The sequence below is a fragment of the Uloborus diversus genome, chromosome 8, assembly GCF_026930045.1.
Source record: "Uloborus diversus isolate 005 chromosome 8, Udiv.v.3.1, whole genome shotgun sequence".
NCBI lineage: Eukaryota > Metazoa > Arthropoda > Arachnida > Araneae > Uloboridae > Uloborus > Uloborus diversus.
The window spans coordinates 79,733,272-79,753,314 of record NC_072738.1 but is presented as its reverse complement, the minus strand read 5'-3'; the positions used below and the strand labels follow the sequence as shown (position 1 = coordinate 79,753,314).

The 20,043-nt window shown below is 38.1% G+C and overlaps 1 protein-coding gene across 1 annotated transcript in view; it reads right to left on the bottom strand.

The window, feature by feature from the left end:
* LOC129228443 (meiosis 1 arrest protein-like) overlaps positions 1-20,043 on the bottom strand; it is a 44,849-nt gene that overhangs the window by 12,458 nt on the left and 12,348 nt on the right. The window contains exons 4-5 of the mRNA XM_054863124.1: positions 9,663-9,937; positions 8,620-8,775 (exon numbers count right to left, since the gene is read on the bottom strand). Coding sequence (XP_054719099.1) covers positions 8,620-8,775; positions 9,663-9,937 — 431 coding nt within the window. The remainder of the gene's footprint in view (positions 1-8,619; positions 8,776-9,662; positions 9,938-20,043) is intronic.

Sequence of the window (20,043 nt, the reverse complement as noted above, 5' to 3'; positions counted from 1 at the left end):
TTATTTTATTAGGTGTGTATGTTATGAGCACATGTAATGCCTAATACTAATATAAATTTGATATTATGTCGGACAGCCCAAGCTTGCCCGAAGTTTAGACAGTTTATAGCCGAACGCTCTACCGAATAAAACTTATCAATTAAACCGAACAACTAAGTCCAGTGCTGTTAAGCTTTATTAAAATATGAACACACACACAGGCTATTTTTTTTTGCCGAAAGCGACGTAAAAAATGGAAAACTGCATTAGAACTTTGCTTTAAAAAATGCATAAGAACTACAGGCAGCATCAAAATTTTGAAACAGCAAGAGGCGATTTCGAAAACTTGAATTTTCGACCGTAAGTCTTTTTTTCGTCATTGGCCAGCCTGATAAGTTTTAAAATGAGAGGGGATTAATATATAAGATAAGATATTGAAGAAAAATGTTTTTATTTTTGAAAATTTTTACAATTTGTTATCGCAGGCTGCTTAAACCGTTATAACTTAGATGGCAGCACGTGTTCATCATTTAACAGCACGGTTAAAATACAAAATAAATTGAACTATGCTTTCGAATGTAGTAAAAATGTGATAAGCTATTTGTTTTTTAGCAGAAAGAAGAAAAAATATATATTTTACCCTTCAAATTGTGGTAGTATTTTATTTATTTGTAAAAAGAGTCAAAAACTCATTAGAAGAATATATATTTCAATGTACGATTTATTATTTTTTTTTTTCTGAACAAAAAACAATTCTATTGTAGTCTGAAATCTTAAACCTGTTACTTATATTTTTGCTTACATTATGCTTTAATTTTCTTTCCAGAGCCAAAGCTTCAAAAAAAAAAAAAAAAAAACACGTGCAATTTCGAAGTAATGTAGCACAAAATTACTGAATGTTTTCATATCAGCAAGGAGCATTTCCTGGTCATTTATTCTATTCCCTCATGGTTGCTATTCATTTAATTCAGTGTTCATGTAATGCGCGATATTTCTCTTAATTTTTTTGTTGCAGATTGTTCGGACGCGGGCCCGAACACGTAATCTTCTGGTTACGAAGAGAACGCTCTGCCGATCAAGCTACTCAGCTGTGTCGGTCACAGCGCAAATTAAAGTTATAAGTTTGACCGAAAACCTTATTCTGGTACTTTAAAACAGGTTTTTCGGCTAAAAGAAACAATTTTCAGACCTTGGGTCTATTTTTCGTCAATAGCCAGCACCATAAGCTATAAAATAAGCCGTAAATCATAGAAATCGATCAAGAATTGAGGGAAATTTGGCGTAGAAACCAAAAACAGGCTACAGAAATAATATATAAGGATTACGTGAATTTATCCAAAAGTTTCTCTCAAATTAATCTTCTTTTTTGGAAAAAAAAAAGGCTGTAAATCAAAAAAATATTTTATCAATTGCCTAATTTGCGGTCTATTACACTCACAAGTACTTATGAGACAGGCATGCAAAATTTTATTTTTTAATGTTGAATAGAATTTTCAAAATCATGTTTTCCGTAGCCCGTATCGAACGAAAATTGCATTCTTCAAAAAACATAAACAAAGATTAGGCTTAACACGTGTTATACTGCAGAAACTTAGTATTCAAATACTTATATAACTTGAGTTCTAATTCACGAAGATTAAAAATCCAAAAAGTTTTATAATCCTAAGAAATGGAGCTATGCCATGAGATCATTTTGAGAAAAAGTGTGTTTTGGTCAAAAATCGCCTTTTCAACCTAATCGGATAAATTAATATCAAGCAAAAATAATGGAGGTGCAGTACAGTCTTCACCACTTACATTCATAGTTAAAAAGTCTGAAATTGCTTCAAATCTATCAAAATTCAGCGAAAAATAAAAGTACAACAGTCAACTCTCAATAACTCGAAGTCCCAACGGACCGATAGAAATAACCTTCGAGTTATGGGAAGTTCTCAACCAACTGCCTCTAGGTACCCGAGACAAAGGAATATTCGAGTTGTAAGGTTCTGAGTTATCCCGAGTTGATCGTAATAAAGCAGCTGAGCTCTAAAACACGTATGAGCACATTCGCGTATAATTCAGTCATATATTTCATAATTCGTGTTCTGCGAACTAAATAGCTTTCATTTTCTCAATAAAATTAGAAAAGTATTTCTGAAAGAAAAAAATGTACACTAGTAATGTCCGGGCGTCTCATCATCTGAGTAATTACACGATTTTCCAATTTTAAAGAACTTTGTCTTTCTCTGAAAAAAGAAAAAGAAATTCGGGGTCCGATGTCTGAAATCAGTTTTTGATTCATAAAGAGTCATCATAATGTTTTTTTTACATTTACAAAAAAAAAAAAAAAAACTAGATCGCAACCTAAAACGAGCTGATGTGCTGTGCACCACATGACTTAATTTTACACCGGTTTAATGATAACAGTGCCTCAGAGTAAGCAAAGAAACACTTTAAGTATCCCCCCTCCGAAGTTTGTTGCGAACCGAAGCAAAGAAAACGTTTTATACAGATAAATTTTCCAAATATTGGCAGTTTTAATGTGATTCAATGGTTTGCTCTCAAAATACGGCCAAATTAAAACCAAATTAAAAAAAAGAAAAAACGTTAAATTTGTCGCCAAATTGGCGACAAAACTTGGCGACAAAAAGCTTGACCAAATGTTTACCAAATTATAACACCACTTGAGTTTGCATTGAAATTAACAATGATTTTACCCCAAAAAGGTGTAAAAGACCCCGTTTGGAACATCAGAATGCAACCAAAGGGGAGGTGCATAACCAGACCCCACTAAGAGTCTACGTACTAGGACTGGGCGATATCGGAATTTTAATTCAGCGATATATCGCTCTCCAAATATCGATATTTTCGATATATCGTCAAAATTTCCGGGGGGGGGGGGGTGCAAGGGATTGAAAAACAACAAAAATCATTTTCAAATATAATAAATACAATTATTTCTCTAATTCAAAACTTTCCTGGAGGGGGGGAGGAGGAGGGCGTGCAAATGGCATAGCTCAATGCGTGACAAAAGTGCTTCGCAACGAAAAAGTTAAATATTTAATTCAATATTTTGTTTAAATCTTTCAATTTGAGCAGTCTCAATAATTTGAATGTACTTTGAATTATATTTCGTATTAACGTCTTAAATGAGTTTATTTTTAGTCATTTAATAGCTCTTGCTTTAAGACTTTTTTATTCTTAGTTGAGTAGCATTAAGTAAAATACTAAAAATAAACCTTTGAAGAATGCAGCTATAAATTTTGGAAACTATCACACCATACACCCATTAAGCCCATAGAACTATGAAATATATTTTTGATTTATATGTCACTAGCTGCATTACCCGGCGCTGCATGGTCTACCTCGAAAATAAAAGTTTCGTCTAACATAATTAACAATCAGGTTTAAAAAAGAAAGAAAAAAAATAGCACAAACATTTCCCGTCAATATGTAGAAAGCACAATTTTATGACTCAAAATTTAAATTTGGACGTCATTGGATTTTTTCGTAATAATTCTGGATTTTCTGGCGAAACCCCCAAGGCGGTCCCCATACACCCCATTTTGATGAGAAAAAACTTATCTGAATTCCTGATTATCAAAGGACCGCTGCGCCATGTTTGTAAAAAAAATCAGACGAAAACTGGATTTGAATAAGGAAAAAACCCCTTGTGGGGTACATTCGCATCCTCCCCCCTTTCCTCACAGGTAGCCGAAAACCCCTATGACAATTCCTGACCATCAAAGAACCGCTGTGCCAAATATGGCAAAGATCCGACGAACACTGGATTTGTATAAAGAACTCCCCCGTGGGAGGGAGGGTAGCCCCCATTGCGAACGAAAACTACCCTAAGTGAATTCATGAGCATCAAAGGACCTGTCTGCAAAATTTTTCCAAAAATCCGACGTAAACTGGATTTGCATAGGAAAAACCTCCACGGGGTGTTCCCCCTCCCCCCCTCCCTCAATGGTAGTCGAAAAACTCCCTATAAAAATTCCTAAGTATCAAAGAATCGTTGATCCAAATTTGGCAAAGATCCGACGAAAACTGTGGCTTCGTAAATGGAAACCCCCAGTGGGGGGGGGGGGTAGTTCCGATTGCGATCGAAAACCGCCCTATATGTGAATTCTTGAGTATCAAGAGACCTCTATGAAAAATTTTGTAGAAATCCGACGTAAACTGGATTTGCATAAGGAAGACCTCCGTGGGTTGTTTTCGTCCCCCCCCCCCACACCCCCTTCCTCATAGGTAGGTGAAAAACTCCCTTTGAAAATTCCTAAGCATCAACGAAACGCTGTGCCAAATTTGGCAAAGATCCGACGAAAACTGTTGATTCGTAAACGGAAACCCCTGGTGGGAGGAGGAGGAGGGTTCCGATTGCGAACGAAAACTGCCCAATGTGAATTCTTGAGCATCGAAGGACCTCTCTGCCATATTTGGCAAAAATCTGACGTAAACTGTGAATTTGCATTAATAAAATCATTATTTGGTTGATTAAAATATATAATACATTTAAAACTATTGTTTTTAACGATACACACATATTTTAATATTTATTTTAGAAATGCAATTAATTTTTCTTCAGCAGATCCAATCCAAAATCCATATTATTAGGTACATCAATTATCTCATCAATGTCATTATATCACAAGCAAGTTAACCGAAAAACGAATACGAAAGTTTAACTTTTTGAATTCCGGTATTTGAGAACGACTCTTAAACTGAAGTCAAAAAAATACCAAACAAAAGAGCTGCAATAAACTACCGACGTAACGTAAAACCGTAAGTATGCTCGGATTCCCTTTGCTATAATAATTACGGCTTCAAATCCGTGAATGCATAGAACTTACATAAAAACCCTATTTTCGCGCATTCATCGCCGAAGTTCCGTCAGTCGGAAGTTCGCAGATCTACGTAATTATTCATCTAACCCAGCGTTTCTTAATTTCTTTCATAGGTGGAACCCTTTTTTATGCCCACTTTCTTTTGTGGAACCCCTGATTTTTCTTCAACAGTATAGTTTGAAGGCAACATTTTGGAAATGGTTTTGTTTGCAATAATGGCGCACATGGGCGTATAGAAGTTTGTTTGCAATATAAGAAGCAAAATTACACCAAATAAAATGTATTGACTTCGAAAAAAAAATTAATAAATAACAAAAAGTTATTTAAAGAGCTGAGTGACACTAATTTTTAGTATCGCAAACATAATTAATATTACTCTTTAAGTATGAAAGTTAAAATTCCCGGTAAGTTCGGCATCAAACATTTTGGGATATTTATTTCTGTTCACACATAACATAAATATTGAACCACGTTTCGAAAAACTATGTATCTGCTAGTGGTAAATATGCCTATATTAAAATTTACCAGAATTATATAACGGCATTCAAACTAAATTTGTGTTGCAAGGATAGCAATAGCGCAGCTAGAGTTTTCTCCTGGAGGAGGGTTTCTTGGTACAAACAGATCAGCAACACACAAATATTACCATAGTAAGATTGGAGCTACAGCTTAAAATCAATTATTCGATGGAATTAATCTCCCCCCCCCCCCCCCCCCCCGACCTCGCTGCACCACTGCAAGGATTAATCGAATATCCTCCTCCTATTTCAACGCCTTCCTCTTTCAAAACTTTTTATTATAGGGAAACAATCGAAGTCTTTTAATACATACAAAATTTCAAAAATTCCTTTTTTTTCCTCCCTTTTTTTAAAGTACAATATTTTTATAAACACTTGAGCAATAAGTACACTTTTCCATGAAGGTTAATACTAATTTCATTACTTGTGGTAAAAAAGTCAGTAAGAATAGACAATTTTAGTCAATGCTGGTCAAAAGGTTGAATTTAAATCCGAAATTGAGTTTTGAAAAAATCCCCCACTTCTTCCGTTAGCTAGAATAAGTTGGTTAGCATCTTGCCTCGAGACCATCATCTTGTTTTAAGTATGTTAAAGGAGAGATTTATGTGCACATTCCACGTTCTCCGGATAAACATTGATTTTGCTGGCCGAATTTTAGTAAAGTTAATGATTTTGACGACCTCGTCAACAGCCGTCTTCGAACTGGAAGAACTAATTTTTTTGGGAGTGGGGGGATGCAAGTGCCTATGTATGAATCATATAGTAGTTTCCAGAAAAGTTCTAACATTATTTTCCTTAAGCTTCTCAGCCCTATTAATTTGCCACTTCATCACTAATGCAGTTGTGTCATGGAATTTTACTGTCTTCGAAAAAAATGAAGGAGATTAAGTATTTCCTAATCCTATCTCTCGTTTTTATATTTCTTTATAACAGAGGATCCTCCTAAAATATGCATTTTCTTACTGGTACCTAAAGAATTCGATTAAATTTGCGAGTCCTGATACATAAGTCAATTAATATACTCGTAATGAAAATTGAAGATTTTTTTTCAAAAAATGAGTTCCTTGTTTCTGTTGATTGTTGCATCGAAACACCGATGTAGATCAGTGACTGAGGGTTGTTTGAGATTCTTTTCCTTCCTATTTTTTAATTTGTTATATTTATAGATTTTTTAAATGACTAATTTGAACGTTAGGGAAAGAAAAAATGCGAGTTTCGTGGAACCCTTGAATGATCTCCACGGAACCCTAGGGTTCCGCGGAACACAATTTAAGAAACCCTGATCTAACCCAACGAGCGTCTATTTTAGATTCTATCAGATTATGTGCCAGTGAATTCTCTTAGGCAACCCTGTTGGCTTTAAAAACACGGCACGGCGCTGTTTTCCAGATCCACAAAACGCTCCTAGCACCAAAATTGGCGAGATACAATTTTTTTGTTTCGCAAAGCACGAAAATACTCGAAAATTTTGTTCGTGATCAGGTTAACGGAAACAGGCATGAAAATCCGTGAAACATCTAGGAAATCTGAAGGAATTGGCAGGCATGATTCACTCATTAAGCACAAAGAATTATGAATATGTATTTTTAAGTCGTTATTTCAATTAGTTCTTAATTAAGTCCGGTTCTTCGATATATCAGACAAATTGAAATCTGTATATCGTTACCACGATAATAAATATATATCGATATATTACGATATATCGGTATATCGCCCAGCCCTACTACGCACCAAATTTCAACTTTCTAGGACATACCGTTCTTGAATTATGCGACATACATACGCACATTCGCACATGCGTACATACGCACATACATACGTACATACAGACGTCACGAGAAAACTCGTTGTAATTAACTCTGGAATCGTTAAATTGATATTTCGGGCTTCTATACGTTCTTAGGTATGTTTGCACGTGGTGTAGGGTCGAAAAAAAACTCAACATTCATTCTGGGGTTCGCAAAATAGAAATTAAGGTCGATTTTTGAGTGAAAATTTTTTTTGAATACAATACTTCCTTTTTTGCAAAAGGAAATAAAAAAAAAGAAAGAAAATCCTATAGCTTTCTGTTTAGCACTGTTAGTAACAAAAATAGCATTATTATTCTTCATTTTATTGAAATCACAATGCTCATTCCATACCTCTACATTTACTTTTCGAAGTTCATTTCATTTTTAAAAATAATCTTCATATATTTTATAGTATATTCCTTGAATGATTTCTTAATTATAATGACGATTTGAAGATTTTATTTTAGAAAGGATGCTAGCGAGAAATGTATACATCACATACTTTTTCTTTTTGAAGAATTTAGTTTAAGCTTTAAACCCTTGATTCTGAAACATTTGACTACCTGCCGAAAGTTTTTTCTGTACTTCCTAATCACTATGGGGATATGGAGTACCATTGACTCGACAGGACAACTCAAGAAAGATTTGCAGCACAAAGGGAGAAAATAACACCAGAATTCCTATGAGGATCGAACCCACGACCTCTGACTTTCGAAGCCAAGCTTCTACCTCAAAGCCCCATACTTCTTGGAAGGAATAAAAGTGTGTGACGATAAGAATGAGAATTTAACTTGTTGTATCTAATTGTTGTAACTTAATGCGAACTAGAATTTCAGTAGTTATCTAAATTTGTTAGTCTAAGAGATCATGAGGGACAGACCTATGCCATAGTATTAAAGCCTAAAAGTTTTCTGCGTGAGCACATCACAAAAGCGTGTACGGTTCGCTATTATTTAAACTGAGTCGCGCAGCCTTTGGCAGGAAACAGGTAGCAAATGCGCATCAAGTTGCTGCAAAAACTAAGCATCTTTGATTCATTCTATGTCACGTAACCTGGTAGTCTCCACCCAACCATCTTCGATTTGGAGGACGTTTTAAAGAGATGCAGACATGCCCCTTTGTGAAACTAACCTTTTCAAATTTTCAACTTCCAAGACACAAATCATGAGGATCTAGGAACCAAAATGACCTCCAATGGGGGATCAGCCTAAACATGGCAATTTGTTTCACAAAATTGAACCATCACTTTGGAGTCCCTTTTTTTTTTTTCTTTATTGATCTCAGATCCTCAGTTGAAAATTTTGCGAATTTTATACGAACAAAGCTGAAAGAGGAAGAGTTCACTTCGAAAAGATATTTTGCGAGACTTAAATTTTCGCGATTCGATGAGGCGCGCGAAAATAAGTGCTTTTATGGTATTCAAAAAAGGAAAAAACTGACCCTACTTAGAGAAACTTACTAACGTTTGTCATTCGAGGAAACATGAGTCAAAAATATTTCACTTACTTCATCTGGAGCTGTAACTGGGGTTACAAAACTGGATGAAGGTCTAGTCCTACGATTAGCTGTGGAAGTTGACAAGTATGCATAAAGGCCTGATGTGATTGAAAGAGGATTAAACAGCAATCTTTCGTCCAGGCTCTCCAGACATTTGCGAACCTCCTAAAATGTAGAAAGATTAAAATAATAACAATTATTCTTGAAGAAAAAACTTTTCGGGGTCGGCGGAATTTGGAGTAAAATTTCGCTTTGTGTCTCAACCATCTCAAGTGGACCAAATATTGCTATCTGTGTAGGTGGATTCTAAATTTTATCTTACTTCGATCAACAAAAGGGGGGGAGGGGCGGATAACGATTTTTACACTCCTTTAACTTAAGACTAAAACAAGTTTAATACTGAACGGAGCAAGTTAATTTGGAATTCTTATTTGTAATCATGTATTTCAAATTACGAGTATTACAAGTAAAAAGTTTTTTTCTGAGCCCAGATTTTAAAATTGTTTTATGTAGTTTATTCTTTTTTAATTCATTTCACATAGAAGAGGAAGTTATTGTGATCTCAAAAAATTTTTAACACAAATTTCAACCTAAATATCCATTTTATTCAACCCTGAATAAATGTTCAGTAGTTTCTTTTGGAGGGAGTGGGCGTACACACGTGCATATGTACTCTCGATTGTACGGACGGTAGAAACATCTCTTTTGAGCATCACGAATTTTCACGTGACGTCTGTACTTCGTTCAAATGTAGAAGAATTTTCCTCCATCATACCTTGACGGGCGATTTTCTGGTAATAATAATAATAATGTAACGAGCTAACAGTCTCAAACTCAGAAACAGTATTAAAAGTAAACTTAAAATATTCTTGCATCAAATCAGTACCTAAACCTAAATTAATATTTTAATTGCGGAAATCATACAGTGGGGCTTTACAGTTGCATAATTTTCAGTTTGTTTTAGGATGATCTTGTTGGTTAGCAAAAACATAATAAAAATTAAGAAATATTTGCTCAGAAATCCGGTGATTCGAAATTAAGTTTTCACTTACTATTTCCAAATCTGCAGGCACTTCTCGTTCTGGTAATTGTTGCACAGGAAGCAACAATTCGTTGACAGCGACGGATTTCACGAGTAAGGCATTTTTTGTGGGGAAGAAGGCAAAAAATCCAGTAGGTAACACTTTTTCAGGAGTCACGATTTGAGATGCTTGCCTTTTTGCCAATAATACCAAGTCTTTTTCATACAGATATCGGGTAACTGCTGCGAAATTATGTTGATTGCGTTCAAGTTCCTCCCAATCCATCTTCCAGCATCTAGTTGCCGCTGAAAAAGGTCATATTTAGTTGTTTTAGCTAGAGTAGGCAAGTCATTTAGAGTATGGTAACTTTGAACCATGTGGGCTAATTTTGTCCCACTTCTTCTTCTTTTTTTTTTTTTTTTTTTTTTTTTTTTTTTTTTTTTTTTTATACATTTGACTTTAAAAGAAACTCTAGAAGCCCCAATGCTGCACTCTACTGGCAAACTGGCAAGGTTAAAATATTGTTACAAATTCTGTAAATAGTAATTATTGTAGTAACGTAACCTGTAAATAGTTTCCTGTAATGAATATACAATCCCTTTTCTTTCGGCTGAAGTATACGATCCCCTATTTCCTTTTCTTTTCATTGATAAAATTTGATAACGGTCTACGCATTTCGAGAAGCAGTAAGAATGTTGTGGAAACTTTTTCGATGTTTATAAAAGCGTCCCGCGTGATAAAAAAGTTAGTTTCGATTGAGAATTCGAACTGAGAGCGTATTTTCTCTGTTTATTGCGAGGCATTTCGCTGTGTTGTTTTCGTATTTGGAAGTAAATACGTGTGTAACCGTTGAGTTTACGGTCTTGAGTGATATTTGTTTAATTGCTGATGATTAATTTAGCAGTTGTTAACGATTTCTCCTGTACATAGTGCAAATAAAGCTCCTGTGTTTTTATCAAGAACTGTGTCGTCCCTTTCAAGAAAGTTGGAAGTCTCGCCGGATCCGTTACAATTGGCGCCCAACGTGGGGCTTCTTCTGCACTTTCTTGGAGTAAGTGTGACTTTGGACATTTTTTTTTCATAAAGACTGTTTGAATTTATATATTTTGTTTTTATGGTGATTACTCGCGCAATGGATGACCAATTAAAACAACTTCTGGAAGCAATTAATGCTGTGAAAATGACTTGACCGAAAGTTTGGCGGCTAATCAAGAACAGTTGAAAAATGAATTGGCAACTAACCAAGAACAATTAAAAAATGAATTGGCGACTAACCAAGAACAATTGAAAAATGAATTGGCGACTAACCAAGAACAGTTAAATAGTGATTTAACTGCTAAAATTACTACAAGTCAAGATGAAATAAAAAGTGACCTAACGTCGATGAAAACCATGATGGAGAATCAACTAACCGCCATGGGAGATAAAGTTGATGCTCTGGGAGAAAAATTTGATACTGTGGAAGAGCGTATCGCCAATGTGGAAAATAAGTTGGAAGAAGAAGACAAGAAATTTACTTCATTTAAAGAAGAAATAATTAAAGACATGGAAAGGAGATTGGCGACCGCGGAAAGCAGCTCTGTATAGTTTGGCACTCCCACATCTGTTGCTCGACCGTCCATTTAAACTGGCCACATTTGATGGGAAAACTTCGTGGCAGGTTTACAAAACTCAATTCATGATAGTGGCGGAAGCGAACGGATGGGACTCTGCTACCAAGGCCTGTCATCTTGCAGCATCCCTGAGTGGTGACGCAGCGGACATTCTCCAGACCCTTCCGGACAGCCAGCGCCTGGATTTCGCCGCCCTCACATCTGCGTTGGAGCTTCGCTTCTGTGAGAAGTGCCAGAAAGATTTCAGCCGACTCCAGTTGAAGTCCCGTTTCCAGAAAACCGGGGAAACCTTGCAAGAGCTTGCGGTGGACATCGAGAGACTGTCTCATCTTGCTTTTTGCGACTGTCCTGCGGATGTTCGAGACAACCTGGCACTCGACTACTACATCGACGGGGTTCGAGATCCGGAAATCCAGAAAGCTCTACGGATGGCAGATGTCAAAGACCTGAATTCTGCTGTAGTATATGCGATGAGATACGAGGCCGCCCAAGAAGCAACCCGTGTGGATCGCCATCTAATCCGGACTCAGGAAGCTGAGGAGTCCGATTCCAGGTCGTCCCACCTCGCTGAACTTGAGAGACAACTCGGTGACTTGGCAAGACATCTGAACAGCATAACAGTCCAAAAGAAACAAGAGCAGAAGTGCTGGAAATGCGGTAGTGAAGGGCACCTGCGAAGGAGTTGTCCGACTTGCCAAGCTACGCGAGGGAAGGAAATTACTACCACCAGAGCTCTGCAGATTTCCTCTTCTAGTAGCGGCGTAATGGACTTTTCATTTACGCACATGTAAATGGGAACCCCTGCAGACTGATTGTCGACACTGGAGCCAATGTGGCAATCATTAGGACAGATGTGGCTCGTGAATTTGGATTGAAACCGTTGTGGACATCGCCACGCGTAAGTCTCCAGACTGTGAAGGTGACAAAATTGAGATTGAGGGTAAAGTGGACTTGGAAATAGTGTTTGGGAATGCCACCTACCATCATACGGCATTCGTTGCGGATATCACGAACCCCTTTATTCTCGGATTGGACTTTTTAAAGAAATACGACTTCACCCTTGACTTCAAGACTAATGAACTGCACTCGATGAGAGAAGACATAGCCATCTTCAACGTTGAAAATGATGTAAAATCCGCTCATCAAATAATAGCCCAAACAGATTTATCGATTTCCTCAAGGTCAGAATCATTAATACCTGGCTCCATTGAAGAAAGCAATAGTTTTCGATTTGGACTCATTGAATACCCTAACTTAAGCAATAGCCTAAAAGGAGTGCTGGTAGCATCTACACTTGTGGACCTTTCTAAGGATGTAATTCCTGTGAGAGTTGCCAACGTGAGTGAAAGGCAAAGGAATATCCGAAAAGGTGAAGTGTTGGCAACTTGTACTCCAGTAAACTGCATCATTAGAAGAATCAATTCCCCCGAGACTGTGTCTTCTGAGTCCTTGACATCGAAGTTAATTGGGAGTGCGTCATTATCGAAAGATCAAAGAACTGCTGCGGAACAATTGGTGGACGACTTCAAGCATCTGTTTTCCTCTACATCGGAGGATGTTGGCCGTACGAATTTAACGCAGCATAGGATTTACACTGGAGAACACCCCCCTCTTAAACAGCATCCAAGACGACTACCGTTCACTAAGAAGGAAGAGGTTGAAACCCTCCTGAAAGAGATGAAGGAGAATGATGTAATCGAACCTTCATCCAGTCCTTGGGCCTCTCCCATCGTCTTGGTCCGAAAGAAGGATGGCTCCACCAGATTTTGTGTCGATTACCGACGGCTGAATGAAATCACCCAGAAAGACAGTTACCCTCTTCCACGGATAGACGACACCTTGGACACTCTTTCCGGACACAAGTGGTTTTCGACCCTGGACTTGAAGAGCGGCTACTGGCAGGTTGAGATACACCCTGATGACCGAGAGAAGACAGCGTTTACAACTGGACAAGGCTTATGGCAGTTTAAAGTGATGCCCTTCGGTCTCTGCAATGCACCAGCTACGTTAGAGCGTCTTATGGAGACAGCGTTAAGAGGACTTTCCTATGAATCCTGTCTGGTCTACTTAGACGATATCATCATCGTGGGACGCAGTTTCGAAGAACATCTGGCAAATCTTAGGAAGGTGCTGCAAAAGCTTAAGGAATCCAATCTGAAGTTAAGCCCGTCCAAATGTAATTTGTTCCGCCGGGAAGTGAACTATCTTGGTCACATCATCTCTTCTGAGGGTGTACAAACCGATCCAGAGAAGGTATCTGCGGTAAAGAGTTGGAATCGTCCCGAAAACATCCATCAGCTGCGAAGTTTCCTGGGGCTCTGCACGTACTACAGGAAGTTTGTGAAGGGTTTTTCCAACATTGCACGACCTTTGCATAAACTGACGGAGAGCAAGCAAAAGTTTGAATGGTCCAAAGAATGCGAAGATGCATTTCTACGACTGAAGGAGGCTTTAACATCAACGCCTATTCTCTCATATCCTCAGCCTGGAAAATCCTTCATCCTAGACACTGATGCGAGCCACGAAGGCATCGGAGCTGTTTTATCCCAAGAAATTGACGGCAATGAACACGTCATAGCTTACTGGAGCAAATGCTTATCAAAGTCGGAGCGAAATTACTGCATCACCAGAAAGGAGTTACTGGCCATAGTGAAAGCTGTAGAACACTTCCATCATTACCTCTACGGCCGAAAGTTTCTGCTTCGGACAGATCATGCTTTTGAACTTCAAGAATCCAGAAGGCCAGATAGCCAGGTAGATACAGCGGCTCCAGGAATATGACATGGAAATCAAGCACGAAAAGGGTTGTCTCACGGTAATGCAGACGCTTTATCAAGGAGACCCTGTCCTGAGAACTGCAATTATTGTTCCCGAATCGAGAAACGGTATGGAACGACTAGCCCTACTGCCGATCAGTGTGACTCCAGCGTCATCAGAACCTGATCCATGGAGTGACGACCAAGTTCGAAAAGATCATTTTGAAGACCCCGACATAAAACCAATTTTGGAGTTCATGGAGAGTGACAGTCGGCGACCTAGTTGGCAGGACGTTTCCATCTTCAGTCCTGCAACAAAAAGATACTGGGCTTTATGGAACTCGCTCCATTTACGGAACGGCGCGCTACACCGAAAATGGGAATCTGACGACGGTAAAACATCTAGGTGGCAGTTACTACTTCCCCGATCAAGGATTTCAGATGTTCTGAAAGAAATACATAGTAGTGCGACCGGAGGACATTTTGGTGTCTTGAAAACCCTCAATAAAGTTCGGGAGCGCTTCTTCTGGAGCAAGGCGAAGGATGACGTGGAGAAGTAGTGCCATTCTTGTGACGCCTGTGCTGCTCGTAAAGGACCGAAGAAAAGAAGCAGAGTGAAGCTACATCTGTACAACGTTGGAGCTCCTTTCAAGCGTATTGGGATCGACATCATGGGTCCTCTACCAAGAACTGCTGATGGGAACAAATACATTCTTGTTTCCATCGACTATTTCACAAAATGGCCCGAAGCATATCCCATTCCAGATCAAGAAGCTACCACCGTAGCAGAGACTCTAGTTCAGCATTGGATCTCGAGATATGGAACACCTTTGCAGATCCATTCCGATCAAGGGAGGAATTTCATCTCTGCTGTGTTTAAGGGCCTATGTCAAATTCTCGGAATTGAGAAAACTAGGACAACACCACTATACCCACAATCGGACGGCATGATGGAGAGATTTAACCGCTTAATCCTGAATAATCTCTCGCTTATGGTATCCAGAAATCAACAGGATTGGGACAAGAAGCTACCTTTGTTCCTGCTGGCCTACCGCAGTGCTGTCCACGAGACTACCGGCTTTGCCCCATCTCAGATGCTCTTCAGACGAGAGCTTCGGCTACCTTGTGATCTCGTCTTCGGTCGTCCATCGGATGCGCCTTCATCGCCTGAGGAGTACATCCAGGATCTCCAGGCCCGGTTGGAAGACGTTCATAACTTCGCACGAGAGCGAATCAACATCGCGGCGGAGAAGATGAAGACCCGATACGACACAAGGTCTACAGGACATGAATTCAACGAAGGCGACAAGGTTTGGTTATGGAATCCCATCTGACGGAAAAGTCTTTCACCCAAATTGCAGTCGCATTGGGATGGACCCTACAAAGTCCTTAACCGACTGAATGATGTCGTAGTGAGGATCCAAAAATCACCTAATGCAAAACCTAGGGTTGTACATTATGATCGGTTAGCCCCATACTATGGCCATAGTTCATGAGTATTACGTAAACAACCATGGTTGATAACATAAAAGTTGTAGATAATTTTTTTGCTTTTAATGTTTAGTAATATTTCTTGTTATTATTGTGTTTCCTATGCATTATTGGTTATTATTTATTGTGTGTATTTGTGAACTTGTGATAGAAGTTTGCACCCTTTCTGGGGATTGTACTGCCCGGGACGTGCAGTCCTTAGGAAGGGGGCAATGTTACAAATTCTGTAAATAGTAATTATTGTAGTAACGTAACCTGTAAATAGTTTCCTGTAATGAATATACAACCCCTTTTCTTTCGGCTGAAGTATACGACCCCCTATTTCCTTTTCTTTTCATTGATAAAATTTGATAACGGTCTACGCATTTCGAGAAGCAGTAAGAATGTTGCGGAAACTTTTTCGATAAAGCGTCCCGCGTGATAAAAAAGTTAGTTTCGATTGAGAATTCGAACTGAGAGCGTATTTGCTCTGTTTATTGCGAGGCATTTCGCTGTGTTGTTTTCGTATTTGGAAGTAAATACGTGTGTAACCGTTGAGTTTACGGTGTTGAGTGATATTTGTTTAATTGCTGATGATTAATTTAGCAGTTGTTAACGATTTCTCCTGTACATAGTGTAAATAAAGCTCCTGTGTTTTTATCAAGAACTGTGTCGTCCTTTCAAGAACGTTGGAAGTCTCGCCGGATCCGTTACAATATAATATACGTAAGTGGTTCAAAAAAGTTTTTAGACTCGCATAGAAAAATACGAGTAAAAAATTTACTTTCAACGCCCATCTGTAGGTTTAGCCTTCAATACTTTATGGTAGATGGCAGCACCATCTGTCATCAATCGAAAAATTTCTATATGTGGGGTCTTTCCTCCTTTGAACACTCTGCTCCGCATTCCGACAATGGAGTTGAATAGAGAAGTTAGGCGCGCCATGATTTTTTAGGATTTTTCGATAGGTTTGACTGTTGCGGAGTGTTTCCAAAGGCCTTCTTCCACCTTTCGGATATTTCTCCTTCACCTGGCACGATATTCAATTGATTTAACAAGTTTAGGCATGAGAAAACATCCTTAGAATAGGACGCCAGAAGTGGAGGTCTAAACACTTTGAAATCGGATGAAAATGTTTAAAAAAAAGCGATCCCTAGTCAGAGAAGACCTCATCAGGATATATTTAGCATCTTAAAGATCAGTTCCGGGAGTTTCAATGTTGCATTGCACGATCACCTTTTGCTATAAAAGCGCTGCTCAAGATAGATCCCTCACGCACTGCGTTACGCCCAAAAAAAAAAAAATGTTCGGGTGGAATGGTGCCACATGATGAAAACGAAAAAAAAAATTATTGATGGCAAAGACAAAGGTGTCTGGGATATAGTTACAGGTGACGAAATGTGGATTTACCAGTTTGAGGCAGAAAAAAAAGCGCCAGTAAATGAACTGGTGCTCTCTACGTGATCCGCCACCAACCAAGGTCAAACGCACAAGAACTTTCGGAAAGCGAATGGTGGCAAAAAAAATTTCATACTCAAGGCATATTGCTACCATAATGCTGGAAGACAGAAGAAAGGTTACAGCAGACTGGTATATGACCAAGTATTTGCCAGAAGTTCTGCAACAGTGGTGTCAAAAAAGGCTAAACGCGGAACACATGGAATGATCCTGCACCATGACAAGGCTTCGGCTCATCCTGAACAGAGAACTAAGGATTATCTTGTAGCAGAAGGTATCAAAACCCTACCACACGATCCCTACTCGCCAGATTTTGCACCCTGTGACTTTTTTCTGTTCCCCAAAATTAACTAGTATGTTGTGGCCATCACGAAACTTTCTTCTATATTTTTCTTTTTTTTTCTGATCCCTCCCCATGCTTGACGAGGAAGCAATATTCCCAACAAAAACAAAATTACACATGAAAAAACTTGACGACCATCCCAATGTCTGCATTATTGCAAAAGCAAAGCAAAGAGCGAAAATTGAAAGTTATTTTAAAAGCCTTGCTTGAATTAATTACAAATATTTTATTTGTTAACAAACATAAGATGGCAACAGTTAAAAATTTTAAATCATTGAAATAATATTTCCGATCATTTCCATACAATTAAAATCACGAGAAATAAGCAGACGATAATCTATTACGATTTATCTTTCTTATTGTTGCATTAATAAAGCTATTTTTATTCTCTAAAAAATAATGATAATAAAAATAAATCAGCACCTCTTGGCGCGATTGGCGCCAAAATTGAACCAAAACCTGTTTACATATGGATTCACATATATTCCAAATTTCAACCAGAACGTAGCATTACTTTTTGAGATAGGGCACTCCTAATGGAAAAAAAGAACGGGCGATTGCGCTACCCCCTTTTTAGCTGTTGACACCAAAATAAAATCAGCTTTTATACCCACTAAGGGCTACTTGCCGATAAATTTTTCTCTCATTCCGTTCATTATTTCTTGAGATACAGCAGTCACAATTGACGACAAAAAACGTTCTATGGCTCAACCCCAGTTTGAGTTATTGACACCATGATTGAATCAGCACCTGTTCCTGTTACTGGCAACATATGGACCAAATTTTGTTTGATTCCACCAGTTACTTCCTGAGGAATAGCAATCACGCGTAACTCAAAAAACGTCCCATTGCTCCACCCCCCTTGGATGAATTCGCGCCAAAAACCAATGGGCACAAGTTCACATAGGGGCACATAAGTGTACCAAGTTTCGTTCGATTTCATGCGGTAGTTCTTGCTGTAGAGCGGCCACAAAAAACTGGTCACACACAGACGTGACACACATACACACACACATACACACATACACACACACATACACACAGACAGACAGACATTTTCCAAAAATAGTCGAAATGGACTCAGCACACCTCAAAACGTTCGAATTCGTCAAAATTCGAAATTCGAAAATTTGCACGAATCCAATACTTTCTTCTATATATTAGATATAGAAGAAAGTAAAAATAAAATGCTCGAAAGCAGTTTTGGCAGTGAAGTAACCAGTTAGGTAAAGATGAGGGGTCATCAGCATTTAAAGACTGGTTTGCCTGAATTAACAAGTTCATTGCAGCCAAAGGGTTGTATATCGAAAAGTTATATGCAATTTTTGTTAATATTTTTTTTATATATATAGTGAAGTCTAAAAACTTTTTGAACTACCCTCGTATGTTCTTTGCAGTTTATTTTACAAAATAAGATAGCAGCACTGTATATCGTTCTATTATATTGTTGAGCGATTCTGAAGATACTGTTCGCAATCTTACCTTGAATACTGATCTTAAGTTTTATAAATCGAACGTCCTGTTTTGTAATATTCCAAGCAACATAATAAGTTATAGAAATCTTCTGATGCTGTGAAATCAGAATGGGAACTAGGGAAATGACTTCAGTTATTGACTGTCTGCGGTGAGGTACTTTTATAGTCAACTGAGGTAAAAGGTCAACTTGTTAAGGGCTGTCCACTTGACTTTTATAAGTTGACCTCTTGTATCATAAAGCGGTAATTTTGCACATGACAAAAGCAGTTAAATCACACAAGGGATCAATTTTACAGGATCTTGCATTTAGAAATTGTATACTCTGTTTCATTTCTGTCTTTTATTAAAATACGCCTTCTATTTTATAACACACTTCTCACACGATTCAAAGTTACGCTGCAGCAAAGGGAAAAAAATATCTTTGAACCACATTAATGATTCATTTTAAATGTTTTTTTTATTATAATTAGTATTTTGTAATTTTGAATAAAACCATAAAATAGTTTCGGAGCTTTCTGTAATTTTATGCCGATAGATTCAATCACACCAACTAAAATATGAGTGTGAAAATTTAAAGTATAGTAACTGTATGTGAACTACCATAATAACCCCGAATGACTGCACGTTATAAAATTATGTTACCTGCGTTCCCAAAGTGCATGTATAAGTATATTTTTAAGCACGACTCTTGAACGGTAACTGAACATACCTGAAGTTTCGGTTTTATAACTCTCGATCCCCTCTTGTTCAGAATGATGTGGGATATTTCATTTTATTATTTTCTTCTATATCTAATATATAGAAGAAAGTATTGGATTATTCACATATATTCCAAATTTCAACCAGAACGTAGCATTACTTCTTGAGATAGGGCACTCACAATGGAAAAAAAGAACGGGCGATTGCGCTACCCCCTTTTTAGCTGTTGACACCAAAATAAAATCAGCTCTTATACCCACTAAGGGCTACTTGCCGATAAATTTTTCTTTCATTCCGTTCATTATTTCGTGAGATACAGCAGTCACAATTGACGACAAAAAACGTTCTATAGCTCAACCCCCGTTTGAGTTATTGACACCAAAATGGAATCAGCACCTGTTCCTGTTAATGGCAACATATGAACCAAATTTTGTTTGATTCCGCCAGTTACTTCCTGAGGAATAGCAATCACGCGTAACTCAAAAAACGTTCCATTGCTCCACCCCCCTTGGAGGAATTCGCGCCAAAAACCAATGGGCACAAGATCACATAGGGGCACATATGTGTACCAAGTTTCGTTCGATTTCATGCGGTAG